At 36.7% G+C, this 23,898-nt stretch overlaps 1 protein-coding gene across 1 annotated transcript in view; it reads right to left on the bottom strand.

Annotated features, from left to right (window-relative positions):
* The window catches only part of HIBADH (3-hydroxyisobutyrate dehydrogenase), an 85,578-nt gene that overhangs the window by 13,015 nt on the left and 48,665 nt on the right, over nucleotides 1-23,898 (bottom strand). Inside the window, exons 5-6 of the mRNA XM_042043583.1 lie at nucleotides 3,558-3,691; nucleotides 2,941-3,017 (exon numbers count right to left, since the gene is read on the bottom strand). Coding sequence (XP_041899517.1) covers nucleotides 2,941-3,017; nucleotides 3,558-3,691 — 211 coding nt within the window. The remainder of the gene's footprint in view (nucleotides 1-2,940; nucleotides 3,018-3,557; nucleotides 3,692-23,898) is intronic.

Raw genomic sequence — 23,898 nt, 5'->3', positions numbered from 1 at the left:
ACGCTACAGAACTGTACAGCAAAATGTGCTCAATTCTTTTACTGACAAGTTGCACTAACATGCTAGAAAGAAAAGAAAATATAAATGACAATGTGAATTAATTTCCGCAGTGTCTGCTGCACCTTTTAACTTTTACTAGTAACATTCATAAATAATCAGGAAAGTTATGGAAAAACTGAACAGAACAAGCATTTCATTGGTCAGAACTAAGGATGGGAATTATTAAAAAATTATTTATGCATTTTAATCCAAATAACTTCCAGTGAAAATGGGCATCTTCATCAGTAAATAAAGATGATAGAGTAAAGCAAGTGAAATATAAATGCACAAACTACATGGCAATATAGCCTATTTTTCTGGGAGCTTATTGTGGAATTTTTGTTAACTAATGTTAGTTTTCTTTCCTCCTCACCACATGCTATTTGCTACTTATGTTGAAGTTTGGAAAACTATAATTTCAAATATAAAATAAATAAAACAATAGCAGATGTAATTTAAAAATCTGAAATTAGTAAAACAGTCACTCTAACTGCTTCAGAAAATGAAAATTTAGACTGCATGGTTTATGAAAACATTAGAGAAGAAGTTGGCTTATTAATAGAATTAGTATCACACTGTTTTGAAGACTTAAGTTCAGAGTCATACCAAACCATATTGGTTTATGGAAGGTGTTGTAATATGATTTTGTAGCTACATCTACTTCAGACAGGAGTATTTTGAATAATTAATTATTCAAAGTCCCTAGAACTCAATTTAAATGATGTAGCATATATACACAATGCATGACATAAAGACATTTTATATTCTTTCTAAAAGTTAAGAACACATCTAAGTTTCACAATTCCTATTCTGAATTTTTAGACTTTCAGTATCCTTTACTATTATTAAGTCGAAGTCAGACTTTCTTCACCAAATAAGCATCAATCTAATAAATCAAGTTCAGTTTCCTACTCTCTTCAGAGTAGGCAGCCACACTATCCTTTGAGCTTTAGACTTGAAAAAAAAATCCTAAATTTATTAATATAGCAAAACTTCTAGTATTTAGAATGACAACTGTAAACTTCTACATTAGAGATTTTTACACACTCCAAGTGGAAAGCTCTTACTCCAGTTATAAGCAGAAGTCATCTTCTTAAGATTTAAATCACATCAAATGAAAATCAATGCAAGGGTTCGAAATTACTTCATAAGGCTTTAAATAACCACCTCTGCCTTAAACTTTATGCAGTTTTTGACTAAATGAGATTCTGCTTTTTCTATAATAAAAATCAGCAGCTTTCTTCTACAATAAATACAGTTCCTTCTTGATAACCTTAGGAAGTTTATATATTGTCACCTTCTCATAGGATTTTTGCTCACAAATGCTGAATATAGAGTCAGCCAAAATTTAAACTGGAAAAAGAAAAAATTCTAAACACCTTCAAGCGACAGTGACCACAGACATCAACTTGCTCTTCACAGGGCTTACATGCCCAGAATATCCCTCTTCTAAACCTCTTGATTTTTTTTAAATCATTCCTACAAATGTAGATAAAACTCTAACAAAAAATCAGTTGCATATGCTTTATTAAGTGAATCATGACTTAAAGCAGAACCCAGTGCAAGCTTTCTGGATTACACTGGATTACAAAAGTTGTAAACAATGCTACTGGTTTTATTATGGCTTGATGCAGACATGCTTCAGTATATTACAGACTCTCAATTTTAAAATGTAAATGGTACAGGATATTGATAAACCAATTAGCACTGATGCAAAGCAAATTCCTCTTTTATCTCAATTACAACATGACAACTTAATAGGTCAAGATAGTCTAACATCTGAGACAAGGGCAATTCAATAAAACAACTGCATCTTGATATGGTAATTAAGAGGAAATGTGAATCCATTACGTTGTCTTGTGTATGTGTGCGTATGTAGGTGTTCTTTTTTATTTATTTAAGCATTTGATGCCCTCTTGCTGTTTTTATAGTGTATCAAATCCACATGAACACGGTTGAACCCAGTTGATACTCACCTACAATATCTGTAGTTTTAGCAGGCAAATTTTAAGGATGCAACTGTGCAGATAAATAATTCATGAAAAGCCCCTAAAAGATACACAATTGCAAGATAATCTCTTCAAACATGGGACTTCTCTGTCTATAAATTTGCAAATGATTTTGATCTGGCTAAAACAATTTATTAGAAGTTCAAATACCTTGATACTGAACTGGTACTTGCATGCACTCTATTGGAAAATAAAACAAAATGACAAAGACCACAGCAAAATAAATACATTACAATTGGAAAGTAAAAACAATTTTGCTCTAATATGATGTCACTTAAAAGTTAGATGTACCACGTGCTAGAAAAGGAATGGTAGTCTCAGCATTGGCAAGAGTGTAGTGGAGCATACTGCAGCTTTTTGACGAACTAGGAGTTTTGGCAATTAGGACAAAGTGCTCTCATAAAGTCAAAGAAAGGTAGATGTTCTGTTTTATGCTTTGATCTTAATTTGATATACATACTGTAGTAGAAGTTTCACTTTACAAAATATCTTGGAACAATTTAAGCAAGTAAACAAAGCCAATCAAAGCCATATGGGAATATAATACATCAGTTTAGGATACAAACAAAAACTTACCTCTGTATTAGCTCTGGATGTTTATAATGAAAGACAAACATTATTGTACGCTGCACGACAGCAGAACAAATAAACTCTTAACTGCAGATGCAGAATGTAACAACCTATGCAGCCAATACAAGAGAATATTCCCATGCTGAAAACACCTCCTTTAGTTAAATAATCCCTTTAACCTGTTAATGGCTTTATAAGACAACTCCTAGCAAAAAGTTTACCTATGTATTTTAATCATCATCTCAGCAAAAGTCAACCATAATACATAAAAACTGTAAACACGGAAAAAAATGCTTCAATCCACCACAAAAATCAAACAAACCTGATTCCAAGATTCATAGCCTCAGCAGTTCCAATCATACTGATGGCCAAGAGCATGTTGTTGCAGATCTTTGCAGCCTGGAAACACATGAAACCATCAATTAGTTTATGCATTTCATAGAACGAACATGTAAAAATCAACTAGGCCCAGGCCAATATGATCAAGTATGTTCTGGCAGCTCTCTTCTACAGTTAACAGAGATCTGTGATAGTACAAAGTTCATCAAAGCCGCTCTATGGCTCCTTCAGAGATTAAGAAGTACTTCTTAGTACAGTAGCACAGTTAGTACACATGGCATGCAGGGGTTCTTTGTCCTTCAGAACATACAGTAAATCTAAATTCAGATGAAACAAAATTAAAATGTCTGTGTCCTAAAAAGTATAATCTCAACAAGCCAATGTGGAGAAACACCAGTCAGATTCTGGTGCTCAGTGACACAACATACTGGAAAAAAGTGCCATGAAGTTACTTTATAAACACAAGGTTAGAAACAAGCAAACAAGTATGAAGATATAAAATCATGCATTTAGTTCTGGAGTAAAAGAGTAGGCATCAATAAATAAAAAGCCAGAAAAAGGAAAGACTGAGATAACTATTAGCCCTTCAGAAAGCATTACCTGTCCGGTTCCAACCTCTCCACAGTAAACCACATTAGAACCCATGCATGTCAGCAACTCTTTGGCAGCATTAAATTCTTGTTCCACTCCACCAACCATGAAAGTAAGGTTCCCAGCTCGAGCAGCTCCAACACCTGAATCAAGATAACACTGGATTTAATAACACTATTAAAAAACCTCAAAACTTAGGCAGTTTCTCTTACCAGTAAGGGTCTGATGATGCAAAATTAGTATTTCACTTACAATGAAGCTCTCAAATTCTGTGTAAAAGTAAGCCTATACTCCCAGTACTCCCAGAATCAGTAATCTAAATTCTCAAACATCTGATGGAGATAAAACCACCTTATCTTCCAGGCACACTAGCAGATAAGTCATAAGACTTGCATAAAACTGGCAACGTAGCTTTTTGTAGTTTATACAAAGAAACAATCAACTTTTCCTGCAACTCTGCACTCAAAAAAAATTCACTGTATCTGAATTACTAAATAAAATTTCTCTTTTGTCAAACTACTCCTCACATATAACCATTAACAAACCACTGCTCAAAGTTAACTCTCTTTTATCAGGCTTTCCAAATCTAGGCTAATTTTTATCAATGCTTCCTGATTTTCACATGATTGAACAGCTAAAAGACACAGGCATATAAAATCAAGTCTTCTGAATTTCTGCAGTTTATTATGTTTCTAATCTGAAGCAAAATTCTCCTTAATCTGAGAAGCTTTAAGTTAGTTTCCCATACATAAACTTAATGCATATACAATGATGCAATTCCTATGTAAAGACAGTGTAAAAATTATTCATACACATACACACACATAAATACACAAGTCCTGGTTTTATTCCTGTAGTCTGTCCTGTCTTTACCACAGTTCAGCAAGCACACACCATTGTTCTTTGATTATACAGTTCCTAACCACAACATCGGCAAATTTTTCATGTGATATTTATTACCTCCACTCCATGAAATATTCTGTTCCTTAAAAGAAGCCTAATTCTACTACGAATTACTCTTATGTCCCTAACCTCAGTATCCCCAGCATTTAATGGGTATAACTGCTAGGAAAATTTGGCCTAAACTGATGAACAAATCAACTTCCTCACTAATTTTCACTCTGGCAAGAAGCACAGCCACTATAAATTTTCTGTGCTATGCATCAAACACTGGCTGGTTAGGGTGTACAGCTGCAGATAACAACTGACTTTCGAATTAAACATGCTCAATTAGGTGCAGTGCTCTGAAGTGCTTTACCACAGCTAATGGTCAGTTTTGGACTTTGTTTACAACATCAAGGACAGTTACACTGAAGCTTCTCACACAGAAGATTTTGATGAATATTTTTTTGCTTTTCAATAAAAATTTCAATTGATGCTCTCTCTGTGTGCAACTGCTCTGTGTGGCTATGTCTACAAATGCCCCTTTCTGTATCTCCCAAGTGTTTTTCCCATCCTGTCTTTCAACATACGCCATCTTTTGAAGTCACTGAAGAATTTCAGACAAATTTGACAGATCAGTCTCAAAAAGAGTAAATACCTACCAGTTATGCAAAACCAGGCAACAGTAAAAATGCTCCCAATGATATTAGCCCAGCCTATATCAGAACTTAGAATTACAGGATTTCTGGGGTTAGAAGTGACCTCTCAAGATCATTCAACACCCATGCTCAAGGAGGGCCAGCTGAGACGTGTTGCCCAGGACCATGTCCAGTCAGCTTTCAAGTATCTCCAAGGATGGAGACTGCACAGCCTCTCTAGGCAACTTCTTCCACTGCCTACCCTCACAGTAAAAGTGTTTTCTTATGCTTCATATGGAATTTCATGGGTTTTGATTTGTGCCTCCTGTTCTGTCACTGGGCACTACTGAGAAGAGTGTAGCTCCCTCTTCTCCATTCTCTTCCATCAGGTTTTTATACACATTGATAAGATCCGCCCTGAGCCTTCCCTTCACGCTAAACAGTCTCAGTCTCTCCTCAATATGAAAGATGCTCCAGACTGTTTGTTATTTTCATGGCCCTTAGCTGGACTCACTCCAGTAAATCTGTGTCTTTCTTGTGCTGTTAAGCCCAGAACTGGAGCATCCGGAAGAACTCAGACCCATAGCTTTAACAAAACCATCGGTCTATATACACACCACTTTTAAGGTACTGAAATACATACAGTGGTGAAGATCTTCCTGCCCAGGTTGAGAGATACCCAATTTGCAGCCAATCCTTGATCTCACTTGAACAACTCCTCTCCAGGCACCTCACAGGAACTGGGCTAAGAGCAAAGCCCAAACTAGCTAGCACAAACAGATCATTGTTGTCTTTTTGGCTACCAGTTCACTATGTACATGACCACAAAGATTGCTACATTAATAAACACAATGGTTTTCATTCCATTCCTCTAGCTATTTTTATTCAAACCACATAATGGCCTTTACCACTAATCCTGTGATCTGACCTGCAGCAAATTAAGTAGACAATTTAAGTCAAAGCTTACAAACAAAATCCAGTACTATCCATCACAGGTCAATAGCCTTATATCTAGATTACAGACTGCTAAATAGCTTCAGAGATTCATTTATTAGAGCAAAATTAATGCTGACAATAGTTTTCAGCTGGTTAATCTTCTGACAGCTGCACTCTCTCACTTGTTCAAACATTTCAAGAAGCAAAAATAAATTAGTTAAATAGAAAAAAAGAGCAATTTGTTGTATAATGCAGAAGGCTTGGAAAATTCTTGTTTTAAAAACAAAAACCTATTACTTCATGGTAGATTTTATCATCTAGGGTCCTTGCCAACTATCTGCTATTTTATCAGAATCAAATGAGCAATGCAGCAAATTTATAAGACTGGAAATTTAAAAAAAATTGGCATGGAGTCTAGGAGTACAAGAACTGTAACTTCAGCTAAAATTAGAAATTAAAAAAAAAATAATTATACAAGAATGCACAGCATTATTTCACAATCACAGATTTCATACGAATCACACAAGCCAGTAAAGTATTATCAGCTTCTAACGCTAAAGAGAGCAGTGGAGATGCAGAGCAACTAATGCCATTTAAATAAGCTAACTATTATTTTTCATATTTTGATTTTTTTAAAGAAATCTTACCACCTAAGATAATGCTTTATGTACCGCTGCTGTGAGGGTCAAAGTCGTTTAGAATCTATCTGTTCTTTCTAAAATACAAAAAGTCTCTTCATGTCCTCGGGGAATGGTTTTCAGAGAAACTGCATCTATGATTAGAGTGTGTTAAGATTTCCTCCTCTGCTGCAAAGCAGGACTGCTGGAGTTTATGGCTGCGGTCTTATACTTGGCTTTTCTAGGATGATAACCCACACCTATGTGCAGAATCCCACAGAGCAGATCCCACAGAGCAGATCAGCTCCAAGTCTGTTGGTCACAACAGCACCAGAGTTTGTCCCAGCGATATAAACTGATAGGAATAGGATTGCAGAAAAATATAAGAGATCTAGCTAGTTGAGGGGACATGCAAGAAAATGACTGGGAAAAATATGGAGAGCAGTTACAGAGTAGCACTGCAGTATGGCATATCCACTTGGAGATGGGTTTCCCACTTGCCTACTAGCAGGTTTTGGATGAAGATCTGCAAAACTAAGTTTTTTTTATCAAAAGAGGTATATAAAGAACTGCACTTCAAAGCATCCTGTCACATCTGGCTGTGTTACTGGTGGGGCAAGTTCAACCCAGGTGCTTCTCATTCAATTGCCAATGGATTGCTCAGTGAACCTGATGCAGAGCAGTTCTTAAGTTCAACATTTTAGACAAAAATAGGAATGGAGACTTAGAAGCTCTCACATGACAACAGCAACTGGTTGCAGGTACCCTGGAACAGTCTGAAGGTGACTTCCAAGTTTTAGCATCCAGGCCAAGCAGCCTCATTTGATAGACACGCTGCCCTTCCATATTCACTTTCCCGTGCTTATTTAAACAGTATTTATCGTTGCTGCAAAAAGTCTTGAAATTTGCCACTGATGTTTCCAGTTCCAAAAAAAGCTCAGAAAGGTTCTGTAGCTACATCATTAAAACTGCTTCGTTTCTATCAGTTTCTATCAGTTTCGTTATTATTAAGAACACAATTGGCTAGAAAAGAAATGTTAACGTAAAGGTGTTATATGAAAGTATCTGCTTTTGGTTTCAGCTTTATTATGCTTCTCTAAAAACAGAGGGCAGATGAGTTTAAAAGAAGTGATATTGTAAGGCTATGCATTACAGCACCATCACAGTGGCAATGCTGAAAACAGTAACACTGATGGAAACACAATGCACCCAAGCATATCCCTGTGCCAACATATTTAAACCACTGTTGCACTGCACCGGCAGATAAAAAAATTTATTGCTGACAAAGTTGAGACTCAAACAACACGAACTGAGCTGTTTCAGAGTCTCTAAAGGACAAGTAGGAGATGAAGGCTGTAATATCAAGAAGCTCCAGCAAAAAATAATCTATTTTGTTATTTTTCAACTCAACATTTAGTTGCAATTTTAACAACTAATTTTGTGATCTAAACTAGATTAAAAAAACCCAACCAAACAACAAAAATATTGCTAGAGTTTTAATCCTCCATCCTGTTTTACAATATTGCACCCTCAAGCACAAGAGTTGAGGCTTTGCCTGTTACACTTTAGGAAGTGCAAGGGAACACTGGTCTTTTATTCTGATTTTTTTTTGAAAAAATGCAGTTTAAGCAACTGTAGCTGCCTCAAACAAGCAGCTTCTTGTCATGTTTGCTCTCTTTCAGATAGGCTGAGCTTGAGAGGCTGCATCTGTGTACCTTGTGTGAGTGTGTATTTTTAAGGACTAAGCATATTTTTTTAAGTACCTGCCAGCTCACACCAAATACTTTGTCTTTGCAACTCATGAAAAGTTAAAGCAAGATACACAAGGAAAGATTAACTGAAAAGGTTACTATTGTTTTGCTACACATATAAATCTAAAACCAATTAAAAGGCATGTATAGGCAAAATCAGCTATAAATCCCTACTGGAAATAAAAGGATATTTAAAACCATACTATAAATTTAAAATAACCATGAAGAGACTAGTTATTTTATAAAATATAAATAGGGTATCAGTTTTTTCTACTTGCTTCTTAGACAATGTCTGCCATCATCAATCTATTTCCAGGAAACATGTAAATGGAACAGACTCAAAAAAAACCCCACAGCACACCACCACTCCAAGAGCTTGTGTTTCTCTCTATTATAAAAATCAGCATCAAAGCTAGTGCTATGAAGCTATTCTACTGTCGTATAACTAAAACACAGTAAATCACTTAATTTGCTCAAAAGAACTTAAATGTTTTAACCAGTCTGCCATCAGCAGAGATAAAGAAGAGGGCCGATGGGACCGGGCTGCAATGTGAGCCGTCTTTAAAATGCAATTGTTCTAATCATTTTCTACAGATGCAGCCTCACAAGGGGCTGCTGTCACAGGGACCATTTACGACTTGTTATGGTGTCTCTATTGTTTACCAGCGACATTCGCTAAAAAGGCGACAGCTGGGACAGAAAGCTGCTCCTCAACGAACAATATAATCCCGTGAAAGTAATCAACAAATTTAAGGGTGTTAATTAACTTTACACTTTATCATGTTCAATTAGTTGTCCTTTCTCGAAAAGATTGCCGTGCACAATCGGTTTAGAGCGTGCCATGTTTGATTTGTAAGTGATCACTGTTTCTGTTTCAAAGTCCATGTCAGATGTTCTCTTGGGTTTTGGTGACACAGATGAATGGCTCTGCACATGTTAGGGGGTGATCTGGTTTAACATAAACCAGCATAACATAACCCCTTGTTAATGTATCGCTGGCCTTTCCAAGCAGGCACAGAAACGCCCGTGCCCGCGGACGCATACATACGTGCACAAAACCCCTGCGGCAGCATGACAGTCAACGAGTCCAAGTTTCGTTTTTGCTGAAACGCAAAGACACAAATAAATGGGCAATTTTTCATCATTATATCTCAAAGCAAGACTTGTCTTTTAGGGGCACGCTTGGGATCATTTCTTCCCAGCAAGATCCCTAGTTCTGCCGCATTATGCACTAATGCACAAGTGCCTCCGTACATTTTACATAATGCACACTGCCTTTTCTAATGGCAGCTGAGCAAACGCTGGGTAGATGCACTAAGTTCTTCCGTATATCAAATTCTGAGTTTGTACTGCATTTATAATGCCAAGGATTCTAGAAGAAAGTTGAATTAATCTATTATTAAAATTTGCCATTTTCCCTTTAAGGTACCATTCCTACTTGCTAATGGGACAAGGCAAAGCTCATGATGAAGCGAGAACGTACTTGGAAGTGCCCCTTAATGAAAGTCATTGCTGTTTCTCTCTTCTGACAAATAGAGCTTTGCATCACCGTACCTCATAAACTAGTGATTTTTGAGCAAAAATGGAAATGGAGGTTCAGGTCAGTGATTTCAAGATTTATACAACAAGCACTCAAATATTAATCCAGACAAAAGCACGCTTAAGGAAGTAGAAACATCTCCTTTACGGCATAATCGAATTGTACAATTTGTGAGATTATGGCTGTACACAGAAAAAAACCGAGTGGATTTTTATTCTGCAGCAACAGGCAAATTAAACACACATGATCATCATTATATAAGCAGTTACACTGTACATAAAAACAAACTGCAAAAAACCCACCCACAAAACAAAACAAAATAAAAATGCAAAGAAAGCCCAATGGAAAAGTTGTTAACTCTGAAAGCTAATAATGGACTAGGTTAAATATTTAAGAGGAAATTATAGACTATATCAGAAATAGCTGAAACCACAAAACAAAGCAGTATAAAACATTAGTTTTCTGCTAGGAAGAAGATCTGCAGGGAAAAGGGAAGCGGTCGATAGATCCTTAAATTGGACGCAATAGCTGTTCTTCTATCCCAAGTTGGCAGCTGCTACATTTGCAGACCTAGTTCATTATTTACCCATAATGACCATCAAGCTCCAGTCAAAGTCAGATCACAACAACTGTCAGCAGCTCTTTTAATTAGCCTTGTTTGAATTCAGATAAATATCACAATGGCCCAGCTTCTGCTGAAAAAGCAACAAGAAGATTGCAAAGAATAAACTGCTCTGACTTCCTCACAAACAGTATTGTGAAAAAGTCCAGAGAACCGAAGTTTTTTGTTTGCTTGTTTGTTTTTTAATTAAGGAAGGGATGGTGATGTGCACATTATTATTTTTCCCTCACGTGATATTCATATTACTATCTGCAAGTCCTGTTTATAAGCAAATTCGTGCATCTCAAATGCCAACTCAAAACACTACTTCACAATCTGAAAGGTAAACTTGAAGAGATGGTTTACAGGTATTAATTAAATTTCTAACCTCTGTGAAATTATACAGTTTGAAAAACTGGATCAGAATTAAGGAATGCACATATTAACAGGATTATCCTCTCTCCTAATTTATCTCCTTCTGTTTGTTTATCCTCAGGGAACATAATCTTCTGTTGCATCAAGCCACTCTCATTCTCCCTGTGTCAGCAGCAGAATAATAATTCCCTCCTCCTCCTCCTCCTCCTCCACCCCCTCTCCCACAAGCACTGGCAAGAATGAAGACGAGTGGATCAGACTGTGTGCATCAGCATTAATGCTCCATGCAGCTATTTTCCTAGCAGTAGTAGACACTGAAAGAAAGATGCAAGAGAGGTGAGCAATATGCTACCTGTTCTGGGCAGCCCAGCATGAGAGGGCATAATTAAACAGATTTTGCCTCCTAGGATAATATGAAGGTAGAAGATGCAGGCAGAGACTGCTCCAAGAGCCTTTCTTCAGCACTTCACTTGCTGTCACAGTTGGGTCCCAATTTTGCTAGGTGCTGTCCAAAGACAAAGCCAGTACCAAACTCTCCAGTCCCACATGCCAGTCTGACAAGTGCTGCTGGACATGCAAGGATCCTTGGGAGCCTCAAGGAAAACGTATTTGGGGATTTACATGAATCATAAGGATACATGCATATAAACAATAGGTACATACATGTGTTATATTAGAAGAGGATATCCCTTTTGGGAACAGAAAAAATTATGTAAACATAGTCAGAAATGGAAGGTAGAAAGTAGTGGAGGAGGAAGGATAAACAACCAATTAAACAAAATAGGCAAAATGGTCATGAGAAGCTTTATGTTTTCAAAAGAAGGCTTGAGTAGAATTGTATAGGGATTCGTACTTGAACTTGGCCATGGATGGTGAACAAAAATCTTCAGTTTGATTTAGATGTATTATAGAACGATGCCAAAACACAGAAAAGAATATGCCCTCTCAATAAATAATGCAAAAACTGACTAGAAGCTGTTGTTGAGGCAGTTTAATATGAGGGGGATGAACGAGGAAAATTTTACGAGATGGTATTAAGTAGCAACTGATGCCTCCCAAGGATCAGCCAAAGAAAATAGTTGCAAAAGGCAAATGCACACATAAGATACTTCAACTTCTTCAACAGAAATACAAGCTGAAAGGCCTGATGAAATTGTTCTGTCTGCAGCCTTTTTTTAAAAGCACTACATTTAGTTCAAGTCATTGTAATGTCAAAGAGAAATATCAAAGCACTTGAAAAGTTAGCAAGTAAAAAGGTTAACAGCACTGCAATAAGAAAGGAAATACAGTATGCTTGATTAACTTGTTTGCTTATTTTTAATACCCAAAATACTGCATTAAAAACATTTAAAAACAGTAGTTCATGACAGTTATCTTTCCCATTCTCTACCTTTAATCCATACTCCACCATAAAATCCCATACAACAGAAACACTCTTTTAGGTGTTGCTGGAGTACCAGATTTAGCTACTCCTTTACACATCCCTAACATATAGATATATGGTCCAAATCTCATCTGCAGACCTATACAGAAATATTAAAACTTAAAACCAACAGTTGCATGTATCTACAGTTGTGGACAGCGAAACTACCTGCACAGAGCTTAGCACAGCTCAAAACAAGTATTTAATTTTTTATCTGAACGTTAGCAAGAAGGCTGGATGACCAGTGACAAACAGAAGCAATACATTCCACATATACAAGATCCCAAAGTTTCAAAGCAGATTTCAGACAGTCCAAATGTAAATAAAGCACATGACACCGAGCTGTCTGATTAACTGCTGCTGGGTTCTGAGCAAGCAAGCACAGCATCAAATACATGTGAAACATCAAATAGAAAAGAAACAAAGAAAATAGTCCTTCAAAGAAAATAAATCTTGTCCTGCACTACTGCTTGAAATTCTGGTCTTTTAGGAGAAGTCCAAAAATTAAACATGAACATGCGTGCAGCTCCTCCACTATGTGGGCCGCTGTTAACCCTCCACACGACTGAAATTCAGTAGGCATAATTCTTGTCTTCACCGATGAGGTTTCAAGTCCTAGAAATAAAACTTTATCCCAATCACATAGTGCAAAATCAAGAATTAGTTTTGTCTGGTGTTAGAAAGAGGGAAGAGCTGCATTTCTAATATTATCACAACCTCGCTTTCTTGAAAAGCTTCTACTCTATGCAGAAGATCAGCAACCAGAAAATAGACTCTTGTGTGACTATGGAAGAAAAAAGTCAAAGGGATAGACATTTATAATGTTCCCTTTGAAAAAGAGACAGCAAAATTCCAGAAAAGCTATTCTTATATTCATATAGTTAGTTGCTCTAACTCAAGTTCACAGACAATACCAAAGTGAACATCAAGCCTGCAGAAGCTTAATGTTTGCATGGAATATCCAAAAGCCACAAATAGACCCAACAATCCACCTTGTCATCACAGCTTTTCATCTCATCCATTCTGACTGAACAACATACATGTAAATGTATGGCCAACAAAACCAGATGCACAGCCAGTCTTGTTGATTTCTTTAAATCACAAGAAGCAGTCAGCTATAAGCCACCACGTTTGCAGATTTTGCTACTTGGACTTGAATGTCTCTGTCCGGAAAGTATAAAATACTTGCACGTTCTACCTTAACTCCACAGCAAAATGCAACTGTGCTTACATAGTGCTGTGGAATAGATATGTAAAAGATGGAAACTCTTTTATTGTAACAGCAAAACAAAAACCTTCAAGAAAAAATAAACCAGGGATATTTAATATTATTGTTTAGCTGTTTCTCCAGTATTAGTACAACTGTAACAAGATATCAATCCCCTTTTACAAAAACAAATTACTTGAAACACTTTAGTACTTCATGATTTTATCATATTATTTTTCTATAGATCCTGAAAACCAACAAAACATGGCATGGTTTTTTTTCTGAATAATGAAAGCATTAAGCACACTGCTAAAAAAGAAAAACACAGTCACACTGAGATGTACATTGAAACTGCATTACTCAACAGGTATGGGTTCATGTGCTCCTCTTGATAAAAGGTCTGCTTCTTAAAAAGCCAGCTGCAGAAGCACGTAAATTTCTATCGATGCATTCATTAGTGTTTTCAATGTCATATAAGAAAATAAAGACAATAAACACAGAAAAATAAAACAAAAAGCATTTGAATGGGGTGGATAACATAGCATATATGTTCCTAAGCATTTCTGGTTTATCTTAAGTAGCATGTAGCAATGCCACAAGCCAATCCAAATCAGTGGGGGCATATTTACATTCACAACATTTAAAAAATATCTAGTATTTAATAGCAGGAATCTAACAAAATTTTAAAATAAAATAGAAATGTATAGCCAGAGAGAAGTGTCAGACAGGTGGTTTTAAAATAAATCAGTCTCCAGTATTTTCTCCTGGGGAGCTTCTCAGCTGAAAGTTTTAATTTTACCTGTTTTGGGTACAGTCTATGAGAGGACAACTGACAGAGGTTTACCAAATGAAATTGGAAAGAAATGCATAAATAATAGGAGTGAAGACTGCACTGAACATTTTTGAATGAACTTTTGAACTCTGTCCCTTCAAGTGTCATTGAATTTTTTTTACAATCTGAACCATCACCTGTGCATTATTTCAGATATGTCTGCTCTTTTTTTCAAGCACTTTGGCATTGAATCTTGCCTCTGGATACAGTCAAGAGCCCACACAGTCTTATCTTTCAGCTGCTCCTTTAAAATATATGCTTATTTTAAAGCATGCCTAACTCTGTACCTACAAAGTAACAAATCACTTTCTGCTGCCTAATTTCAGCATAGTCAAAGTTAATTCTCAAAGCTTTAAGGCACTGAAAGGCAAAGCAATACAATAATGCAAGATTATGACAACTGCTAGAAAAACAGCCTAAATTGGAAAGATTCCATTTAAAGAATCCCTTTGTTTCAAGGCCTTTCCTAGTTCTATTTCCTGTTCAGGGATCCTCTACACATAATTCCATTATTACCTCTCTGCAAAACAGATAGTACATCTCTTTCAAAGAACTAGACTTAGCATTGCCCTTCAGCCTAAAATGCAATGTACTTTTCAGTGTTCTCAAATGTACTTGATGCCACTTATACAATGAGTTCAAACCTTGTAATTTAATAAGAAGTCATATCTCTTTATATATGAACTAATTCTGAGTTTAATATGGAAATATTTTTAAGAAGAAATACTATTTTTATTATTACATTTATTGTTTCAGGATGAGCCAATATGCAATCATATGGTTTAAATTTACAAATGTTGACATGCTCCAAATGCTGTACTTTCACAAAACAAAACACATTTTCATATTTAACTGTGCTGAATGACAACTTAAGGAGACCCACTGTAATATTTGTGAACCCCTTTTTTCTGTACTGCCTGGAAGTATTCCAACACTGCAACTTAGGCAATTTTACACAAAACCAATTTAACCTTTTTTCTGTAACGTAAAGGAATTGAAAGTCAGTACTTGGCCTGGCCTTCCATTTAAAAAACAAGAAAAGAGAAAGACTGCATTTTGCCAACGAACAGAATCAAGAGGGTAACAAAGTTAATTATTTCTCATAATCAGTAATTATGATTAGATAAGAGACTCTTTGGTAATGAACTGCTCTAATGATGGAGGACCTCCATCCTAAGAAATATAATAGTACATTAACATAACTGTGTATGCAAAGTACATAGAACCGCTGCCACAGTTAACTTGTCATTGAATGATTAAATAGGAATTCATAATTAGAAAAATCCACAGTGTAATTTATTGGCCTTCTCGACAGTTCTGGTTCATTAGAAGTTGATTACCAAATAGTGACCTCTAGCGGCCTACAGCTTTTTCATGTTACTCCGGTTCTCTTGGCAGTCTTAGAAGCTATTTAACCTTAAAAAAAAAAAAAAAAAAAAAAAAAAAGGGCAGTTTGATGAATGTAAAATGCTTCCCTTCAAGATACCTTTTTTAAAACTTCTCTTAAAGTATAAAGTGTGCTAATTTCTTCACAAAATGGTTTCCTGTTCTGTAACCATTTATATAAATGTAAAAAAACATGCATCTATATGAAAACCCCACAACTTCTCAGTTTTAAAGTTAATACTGAGGTTAACACGGTTCTCATGGTAATTAATATTTATATACTAATTAAACATAATGTCTTCTAGGAAAAATATATAATATATTAAAACAAAATACTTTTTAGTGTCAATTATGAAGACCTTGAGAAGCTTATACTTCAAGCCAGCCTGCATGCACCTTAAGGTGAAGTCCTCCTAAGCGTTGCCTTTGAACAACGGTCAGTTTTGCACGAAAATGAATTACACTGGCTCAGCTGGGGGAGGCAGAGGACAGGGAGGGAGAAAACTCCGCAGTTCTCTGCTCCAGGTAGGAGAAAAAAATCCCAACATTTCTTATTATTTGCTGGACACATACCTTGCAACACTCTTTACTCAAATGTAATTTAAGAAAAATGCAACTTAAAAGTAAGTAAGATTTGCATTTATCTGCAAAATCTTTTAAGCATTAGGGTGGAATTTTCCCTCATTCAACTTAGTTAATCCACTGTTAGGCTATTTAGACAGTGTTCTATTTTAAAATTTTCCATTATGATAGATACACTTTTTCTTGAACTAGGACAGTATCTAATTTGGTTTTTTTTAAGTATGAATGTTTCTAACAGGAAGTAGCACATCTGAAACTAATATAGAAGCCCCTGAAACACAGCATTAAATAAAAATTCATACCCAATGAACACAAGCAATTTGAATTTCCATTGTTTTCATTTTCCATCTTGCTCTTTTCCCAACACTAACACTGTAGAAATGATGCGCATGTATTTTTCTTTGTGTTTGTCTAACATGGAACTGGCTAAAAAAATTATCCCCCATTTTTGGACAGAAGCTAGGAAATAAACCGCATCGTCCTGTTTCATACATAAACAGATTTTTCAGAGAAAAGTATTCCAGTCTCCCAAATGGGGAGATGTCCATCATCCTTGCATGCTGGAAACAGCTTTAACAATTGCTATAAACAGAGAAATGGATAGCTACATGACAGAGATCTCCACCCGGATTTCCGTGTGTGTATGTGTGTGTGTACAGATGCATGCATGCACACACACAGGATTCTAGCTGTTTGTGGCGATGATTTAATATAGTGACTGGATAATGAGCTGTGCTCCCTGCAGCAAGTGAATCACCATTTAATGCTATTATCAACAGTTCATGACCCACCGGCATGAAATGTCAACCTGATTAATCTGAACACTACTGACCTCAGAGAGGAAAAGCTACCTTACTGTCAGAATTTAATATATAATAAAACCATACCCAGAATATAAATACCTGATCAAGCAAGGCTATTAACAGCAAATCTACTTTATTTTGCTCTACTGTTCTTTTTAAACTTGCTTGGGCATACATTAAAAAAAAACAAAAAAACCAAAAACTTTTGTCTAGTCAAGCAGGAAGCAATCCATTAGGACTTATTATTTTGATATACAGTGAAACATTTCAAAATGGCTGTCCAAATACAAACCCCATGTTGATACAAATAAGAAAAAAAATTAGCATATGCTATTATAGGACTTGCTACTGTCAATTCGTATCAGGAAATGATCAGAAATTGTTCTTGCTTTTCTAAGGTCACTGAGGCAATAAAAATACTGATTTGTAAACAGGAAACAGCTTGTATGAGTGGTGCTGCATAGGTCACAGAAGAAAGCTACCTTAGCTTTGTAAAATGAATACACTTCAAGAAGATTAGAAATTTGTGCCAGTTACATTCATGAACATAAGGCAACATCCCCCTCCCCCCACCCCCATTTTTTTACAGTTATAGCAAAGATTTTTCTTTTGTAATTCAGTTCCATGATAGGGCCCTACTCAGTAAAATTTTTATAATTTTTTTCAATTCTCATTGCAGAATAAACCAGAAAAACAAGAAAAATGGACACGTTTTACCAGTCACAATGAGGTTAGTACAATCCTGCTATACACTCTCCATATCTTTTAAATTTAACTTAGCTAGGAGCCTTATTAAAAGATGTAAAACTTTTCAGCCAGCTTTTCAGGATTCTCTACATAACAGTATGTAAGTAATCCAGACTGAAGCTGGTAGGACTACATGGCATTTATCTGTCAAGTTATATTAACTGATGCGTAGTAACTAGTATGGTTTATCGTTAAAACATAGTACAGTTACTTTTAAAATGAAACCCACAATGGTTTCACCCCTCACTTTTTATTGTTGTCACCTGGTACTGAAAGGGCTTAGGGATTTTCAGGACAAGGGGCTGGAAGAAAACTGAGTGAAATCCCCAAAACTGCCCACATATGAATGGAAAGACCGTGGGTGGGACGAGAATGAACACTCCAAGTATCGACTTATAAACACTAGCAGCCAAGGAAAGAGGAACATGTCAAACTGACTTGACTAAAACTTGGACAAAACCCTGATGTCTGAATTCCCAGTTGCAAGCTCTGCTGGAAATGTAAAGAAGGAATAAAGAAATTCTGGACACTTAGGCAGGAAAGTAATTCATGCTGCCAACACAGACACATGTTTAAGCTTTGCTTTTCCATTCAGAAATCAAACTGCTCTTGTATGCCAGTAGACTAGTAAGTGTTGGCCTGTTTTGCAAAGGCTGTCCTGTGTAGCTGCAAATACTGCTGGCTGCAGTGTGCCTGAAGGGGTAACATCTGACAGCCATTAAACCTCTTCTGCACCCCTCCTCTGAATTTCAAGGGAAAGAGGGGTTTGCCATACAGTAGCACAGCCATAGTGCTCTCACTCTTAGGAACTCCAGATATTACAGTAATAAGAAGAGTTAACACAGAGAGGCTGTATTTAGATCTCCATCAAGCACAAACTGTAAATCTGTCTGCTGGGATGTCAAAAGTATTTTCTGTTACCTGGAACTAATGACCACCTTCAAAATCTTGGCGCTCTCTTCGTCCATTGCAGATTAGCTCACTTCTGAGTCTTGCAGCTAGATTGCATCTTCTGCTCTCACGAAGCTATGCAGCCCTCTCCTGCTACAAAAAGCTGCTTTGCCTCCATGATTCCTCACTGTACACTTGTTCTATGAGCCCTTTTAGAGGCTCTGTTTGCCATACACATTTTTGTTCTGTTTGAGTAAACCCCATTTCATCCCTTTTGCCTTCTGGAGAAGAATAGGAACAAAGGCATGGGAACTTGTTCTTCTCCTTTCTAAACAGCTCCTTGATACAACCAAAGCCCAGCAACTGTGCAGTCCCTTCAGACTAAGGTAACAAGCCTCCACAGTCCTGACTGTGCTGAGTAGCTGCTCCAAGTCTCATCTTGAATCACATCGATTTCAATTTTTAAAATTTTTGATTTAGAAAAATCAGATTGCATTAGAAATGCAGTGAGTCATATGCACTGAGGAAATGCAATTAATACTGAAGAAAGAAGACAAAGAACAGTCCAAACCCTCCCATTTTCAAGTATTCTCTAGAATATTTTGGCATGCATATAATTGGTTCAATAGATTCAGACTGGTTTTTCTTCCTCACTCACAAAAAAATAATGAGGAAGCAAGGACATAGAATAAAAAATGCAATTTTCTTGCTTTCTACTGTGTTTATAGCGATCTATAAAATGCCCAAGATCATTCTGAAATGTTAGCAAAAGATAAAACAGTGGCTAGAATAATTTTTTCAAGTATGCTTTTAAAAGCTCTTAAATGAAAAGAAAAAAATAAATGTGCCTTCATAGGGAGATAACATTACAGTTTCAAATTAGCTTTTTAAGTACACAGGAATGTAGATGAAGAAAGAAGAGCACTTCCTTGACATAAAAACAGAAAATAAGGTTTTTAAGAGGTTATTCTGCAATCTTTCTGTGCTAACTCTGGTATTAAAAATAGGTAATTAGGAAGCATTCTTTTTTTTGTCCCCAAATGTAACTCAGTCAGAGATTTGGGCTTTTATTCATAAAGAATGATAGGAAAACTGGGAAGGATAAGTGAACTGCAGCAGTTTATTTCAGAATACAGACTTGATTCTAATTAATTCTAATGAATTCTCCAACACCAAAGTTCTCCTAATTTTTGTATTGTGCCTATTCTCTGAGATTAATGGGGGGATCATGTACCCAAAGTCTATCTCTGGCTCCTTCTGTGTCCATTATTCATCAACAAACTAAAGTTCCATGGGGACTTTAGTAAGGAAAAGAGAGAAAAATGATCAGGTCAGTACTTGGTATAAACTTTTTTGGCTACATATTCAGAGTATCAGCAGGAAGTCAATCTGTGCTTTCTGTACTGAGAAAGCACAAAGAAGTGGCTTTAATGACACCGCATCTCCCTTTTCCTGGAGAGCAGGGAAAGAAGGAAGAGAGAAGATAGTTGTTTATTTAATTCTATGTAATTTCAGATAAATAACTGCTCCAAATTAGAATTTAATATTCAAAATCACGTAAGAAATTAAACTTCTGAACCAGCTACTGAGCAACTGGCATAAAAGTAAAGGCTCCACACCAGAAATTACTAAAATTGGCACAAACTACACACCAACAGTAATCAGATCTGCAAAACACAGCCTAACATTACACTCTTATCAGGGAAGGTAATTATACCTGCTACAACATCTGAAATACCAGCTCCTTAATCACTTTTGGCAAAACATATAAGGTGCACTTTGGCATTACAACAATTCATTTTGCTGTGTGCAGACTACAGTTTTTCAGACTATATTCCTTGTCTCTGTGTAGTCCCTATGAATGCGTATCTAGTACAACTCCTTGCTTTCTTTGTGTAAAATACACACACACAAAAAAAAAAAAAAAAGGAAAGGAAGGGGTTCACAATCATCTACAGAAAACAAAGATACATCATTTACTTTTAAAAAGGCTGTTTTCCATCTTGTGTCATGGGTTAGCTAGAACTCAACATAAGAAACAGTAAAATGATCATGCAAGCACCTCCAAAGGTTGCTAAATCTGTCTTCTTGAGGTAGCTGTTCAGTGTTTTGATTAAAGATTTGCCCTATTGTGTCAGGAGTGAACGGTCTATCAATGGTATTTCTCAGTAATATTATACTTAAATTAATGAAAAAAGTTGAATGACAAGTTGATGTCCTAAAAAGGACGTTTCTAGAATGAGATAGAAGTGCACTCAAAAGATTCCTGCTCATTTAGCTTATGGACTTACAGGGACTATATACACATCAGAATTCAAGTACAATACCCCAAAACCATACATGTAACAAAAACTCAGGGTGGCAAGGGAAGACATTTTTGTTGCGTATGTTCTCTACGTGCCTTTTTTTTTTTTTTTAATCTGATGGACACAAACCAATGACTTTCTCATTCATCACTGCTGTTAGAACAGAAATGCTTCGAGGTTCCCATTCTACAAGCCAAATCTTGTGAGGTTTATGTTGCAGCATCACAGGACTCAACAAAATTTATAACCTGTTATTTCAGCCTTCTTTGATGAACAGATATAAAAATTAATTAAAAGGTTTAATGGCATTTATTCCACTTCTTTCAAAGTAGAACCTTCTGTAAAATACTTATTGCATGCTCAGCATTTATTACAGTCAACAAGAAAAAATACAAGTAAAAATGTCTAAAGCCTATAAAACAGTCAAAGTGGTCTTTATTTTGACAATTTCTCTTATTCGTTTTCCATTCATGCAGAGCTCTTTTCAAAAAACAACCCTTTCTGGACAGTGCCTGAGGTGGTATCAAAATGCTCTTGATTAAAAAAACTAAACATACCTGTCCCTCCAACCTATGAAGCTTTTTTCTTATTTTAACAGTCTAATCTACCTCTCCTTGAGACAAAAGGGAACTTACGCATCTTGTAGCATAACAAGATGGATGAAACAGATGTATTACAAGAGGACATTATACAGTTGATTCCAAACAGTGCCATAGGGGCACCAGCCTGTTAAAATCAGGGTGCAGTAGTCCAGGTGGGAATATGAGTCTGTTTACAGAGAAATGGATCCAGCATTAAAACACTGCACTAGAGTAAACTCACAGACTGGATGAATGGGATGCCTCGTGAGGCTGTTTAACACTGCACTCACCAATAGAGTCCTCTGTGCACAAGAACATCCCTTCTGCTACCAAGTAATCTGAACTGAGCTGGGTACAACATCCCCCTTCATCAAAAGAAGACTTCAGCCTGACTAAAGCCAGTTTGCAGAAGTCCAGGCAGAAAATCCCAGCCCCCCCTGTGGTGATCTTTAAGGTCCCTTCTAGCCCGAACCATTCCATAATTCTGTAATTATTCCGTAATTGACTGGTTGGGTTTACAAATGCCGAATGCTACTTCCTAGAAAGACAGTTAGAAGGATGAGTCTAATGTTCAGCTTTGACATAGAATTTTTCAGAAAAAATGTAGAAATTAGGGCCACTGACTTGGAACTGGACTAGTTGGATCTAGATGATCTTTAAGGTTTCTCCAGTCTAAACCATTCCATGATTCTATGATTCCGTGACTGGACAGAAGCGTATGGATGACTAACCATACAAACAACCCAGAAACTGACACTTGAAGAATAGTATTAAACATGTCTCTCCTCCAGCCTTCCCCAAATTAATAGACTTGGTGAAACAATAAGATCCTTTAGAAATTAGGATGGCTAGGGGTACTATACCCAGTAAAAAACCCTACTTTTAGTTCCTTCAGTTTGGAGGGGGTCTGCATACTTTAAAAAAATTGAATGCCCACATCAGTAGCCTGTATTTTAGACAGCAGGCACCTACCTGTTTAGTCACCTTGTAAACAGGGCAAAGTAACATCACTGAGGACAGAAATAGTAAGTGGATGAGAATATGTAACTCCCGTTAGTGGGTTTTTTTTTACCGTTTTGAGAGTGGAACAACCTGGATTTTAAACTCCTGGTGAACAGGAACTTCCCCAAGTTTGCAAGGGCATACAGAGTTTAAATACAGCAGCTTAATGCTTAGTGGCTGGGGCTCAGGGATGTTAGGACTAAGCAATAGATCTAATTTTTCACATCACTTCTGGCAGGCTGACAAAGGATGAGTTTTCTAGTATTGTGGATATTCTTTTCCTACCCACACAGAGTATTTATGCACACTAATCAATTAAAACAGTTGTTGCCTCCATTGTTTCTAATGCCTTCCTTTACACTATTTCCATAAACTGCTCTGTTTAAATGAACTGCTAAATCTAGAATACGCTAATATCAGTATCCTTGGAAGGGGCACAGGAACAAAAGCTCTATTATTTTCTCTTGTGAAAGTAGTAAGCACATAAAATGTATTTCTGTTACTGACTGGGCATGCTTGGTTAGATGCAGAAATATTGGTATTGAAACTAAACATGTAGGAACTAACACCAAGTAATAGATTTCCAAACAAAATGCTGGAGAACAGGTTAGTCCCGTCCTTGTTAAAGGATGGAAAAAGCTTTCAGAAGGTTCACTCTCAGTGGTAAAGCAGCAGCTATTTAACAGAAGCAGGTTTCTGAAGCATCTTAACAACTCTCACTGGTGACTTGTTACATCTTACCACGGGTCCCTGCAGGTCCTGTACCCTGACAGGCAGAATGAAAAGATTCTCTAACGGGGCCACTGGCTGTCAGAAGCCACCAGCTGGCCTGCCAGGGCTTTGCAATTGCAGAGGCCAGCTGACAGTCTGGGTGTTGCTGACCATGCTGAGAAACGTGCCACCCAGCTGCTGTGTGGTCACGTCCATCTGGAGATCTCCAGCCAGACAAATCTCTGGGCCTGTCAGATCTCTTCAGCAAGCCTTGTTATGCAAATTCAATTACTCAAGTGTGCCCTATTACTGCTGGCTAACTGCTCCTAGAACCAATCTCACACTGACAGTCAGCTCACATTTTTACCCACCAAAAGTACCTCATTTATTCTTGCTCAACTATTCCCTTGTATCATTAAGGCAGAACAGACAGAGTCCATAGTACTGTAACCTCTCTGCAGTGGGTTACTATTCCTTGCAAAGAGCTTAGAGAGAAATTAATTTAAAAACATACAGCATCTAATCAAACATGAGTCAAA

This window comes from Corvus kubaryi, unplaced genomic scaffold (assembly GCF_017639235.1).
Source record: "Corvus kubaryi isolate FWS band 111438036 unplaced genomic scaffold, C.kubaryi_AGA036_p1.0 37398, whole genome shotgun sequence".
Classification (NCBI taxonomy): Eukaryota; Metazoa; Chordata; class Aves; order Passeriformes; family Corvidae; genus Corvus; species Corvus kubaryi.
The sequence above is the reverse complement of the archived record's forward strand: the minus strand, read 5'-3'. Positions and strand labels throughout refer to the sequence as shown.